The following is a 2,419-nucleotide window of genomic DNA, read 5'->3' on the forward strand; positions in this document are numbered from 1 at the left end:
GTAGCATTATTCAGGACTGTCTAGTTAATCTTCAGTCAATTAATAAATGGGTCTATAAATCTGTCAAGAGAACAACAAACTCTTGTGCAGATACTTTAGCAAAACATGCAAGAACAAGTTTGTCTTCAGATACTTCTTATGCAGGACTTGGAGTTAGATAACAATTCTGTAACATTTTGATCTCATTTCCTATAAAAAAAAAAGGTATGCAACAGATGGTGATTCATAATGAAATTTAAAATCATAAAATTAACATTTGGTTATTTTGGATCAAATCAATATCTACTCCGACAATTGTTTCAATAACAAGTCAAATGATCACAGTTGCAGTGGGTGACGTGTTAGTCTCTGGAGTCCATGCACATGTTAACATGGTGCAGAGAAGATTCTTATGGTCAGAAATGCAGTTAATTAGTGAACTCAAGAAACCTCGGCTTATTTTGGGTGATTTTAATGTTGTCTTATTTGTGGAAGAAAAAATGGGAGGTAGATCCCTTTCAAGAAGATCAATGCTGGATTTTAATGATTGTTTGAATACTTGTGAGTTGCTGCAAGCAACCAAAATTAGACTGGATTTTTCTTGGTCTAACTGTCAGCAAGGTAACAAAGAATTTTGTGCAATCTTGATAGAGCAGTTTTTAACATGGAATGGTTAAATGTATACAGTGATTGGGAATACCAAGTTGGAATTAGAATAGCTTCAGATCACTCCCCTCTACTGGGAGGTTGTGCTAATATACCAAAACCATGCAATGTTCCTTTAAGATTTCAAAAGATGTGGTTGGAACACCCTGAATTTATGAAGGTAGTAGAAGACAGTTGGTCTGCATCCTTAAATGGTGATCCTCCTTATGTTTTATACAAAAGCTGACGAGATTAAAAGCAATTTTGAAGGAGTGGAACTGGAATGTATTTGGAAATGTTCGTGTAAAAATTAAAGAAGCAGAGGAAAAGGTAAGGGAAAAAGTGCTCATTTCAGATAAAAATCCTAATGATGAAATTTCTCTGCAAGATTTGGTTATAGCTGAAAATGAATTCAACTCAAGGGAAGTTCAATATAGTACAATGATGAAGCAGAAATCTAGAATACAGTGGATCAAGGAAGGATCATCTAATACTAATTTCTTGCATTCTAATATTAAGATTAGGCAAACAAAAAACATGATATGTGAGTTGAAAGATGACTCAGGTAATCTAATATCAGATCAAAGAAGAATAGCTGAAACTCTTGTCCAATTTTTTGAAAAAAGATTTCAATTTCAAGAAGTTCAAGTCAATGACTCACTCCTAGAGGTAATTCCTAAAATGGTTACAGATGAAGACCAAGCAATGCTTGATGCAATTCCATAAGTAGAAGAAATTAAGAAAGCAGTTTTTGATATGGACTCAGACAGTGCACCAGGACCTGATAGCTTCTCAGGCATGTTTTATAAAGAATGTTGGAACATAATTCAAGATGATTTTGTTAAAGATATTCAATACAATTGGAGAAGAATATACATTCCAAAGGGCCTAAATTCTAATTTCTTGGTATTATTACCTAAAATTCAAGGAGCAAAGAAGCCAAACCAATTTAGACCAATTGGTTCAAGCAACTTCAGTTTTAAAGTTTTCACAAAAATTCTCTCCACCAAAATGGGAATCCTAGTATGCAAGCTGGTATCTCCACAACAAGTAACTTATATTCAAGGCATAAGTATTCATGAACAAATTATGGTAACCTCTGAATTAGTTAATGAAATGAAATAGAAGAGAAGGGGAAGAAATGTAGGTTTGAAATTAGACATTTCTCAAGCCTATAACTCGGTAAGCTGGAATTTTTTATTCAAAGTTCTTCAACAGTATGGCTTCTCATCTGCATGGTGTGAATGGTTGAGAATTTTATTTTCCTCAGCAAATATTTCAGTGATGGTTAATGGAGGGCCAAATGGATTTTTCTCAATGCAAAGAGGGCTTAAGCAAGGTGATCCACTCTCACCCATCTTATTTGTCTTAATGGAGGAGGTTTTAGGCAGAAGTCTAACTAAACTTTTGGAAACAAAAAAAATCCAGCCAATGGTAACAAGAAATGGTATCTCTCCTACTCATCTTTTATTGCAGATGATGTCTGTTAGAGCACTGCTCGGTCGAACTCGCATGCGTTGCTATATCAAGCATGTTTGTCAATATTAGTGATCAAAACTATATGTCTTGATTTCTAGTTTACTTATGACTAAGTCTCGGTCTAGGATAGTTAAGTGCAGTTGAGCTCCAGATTCCATCGCGATCATCTTACGAAGACGAAGAACTACTCGAGGAATAAGTGGAACTTCATCCGACAAAAAGGTATGTGGAGACTTGAACTTTTATGTCACTCAAAAGTCTATTTTATCTCCTGTTCTTGACACAAAGTCGTATAAGTATGATAGTTTTCATACAT

The 2,419-nt window shown here is 34.6% G+C and overlaps 1 protein-coding gene across 1 annotated transcript; it reads left to right on the forward strand.

Annotated features, from left to right (window-relative positions):
- Positions 1-371: 371 nt before the first annotated feature.
- Positions 372-1,350, forward strand: LOC113294558. Its single transcript, XM_026542951.1, has 3 exons — positions 372-583; positions 667-805; positions 868-1,350. Exons 1-3 carry the CDS (start codon positions 372-374, stop codon positions 1,348-1,350), a joined length of 834 nt encoding a protein of 277 aa, XP_026398736.1.
- Positions 1,351-2,419: the final 1,069 nt, after the last annotated feature.

Source organism: Papaver somniferum, chromosome 7 (genome assembly GCF_003573695.1).
Source record: "Papaver somniferum cultivar HN1 chromosome 7, ASM357369v1, whole genome shotgun sequence".
Classification (NCBI taxonomy): domain Eukaryota; kingdom Viridiplantae; phylum Streptophyta; class Magnoliopsida; order Ranunculales; family Papaveraceae; genus Papaver; species Papaver somniferum.

What these genes read in the sequence shown, in the direction of transcription:
- LOC113294558 (XM_026542951.1), top strand. Translation starts at nt 372, where the DNA reads ATGGTGCAGAGAAGATTCTTATGGTCAGAAATGCAGTTAATTAGTGAA. An exon ending in ATTAGACTGGATTTTTCTTG is followed by an intron (nt 584 to 666) that starts GTCTAACTGTCA and finishes AAATGTATACAG; the next exon opens with TGATTGGGAATACCAAGTTG. An exon ending in AACACCCTGAATTTATGAAG is followed by an intron (nt 806 to 867) that starts GTAGTAGAAGAC and finishes TTTATACAAAAG; the next exon opens with CTGACGAGATTAAAAGCAAT.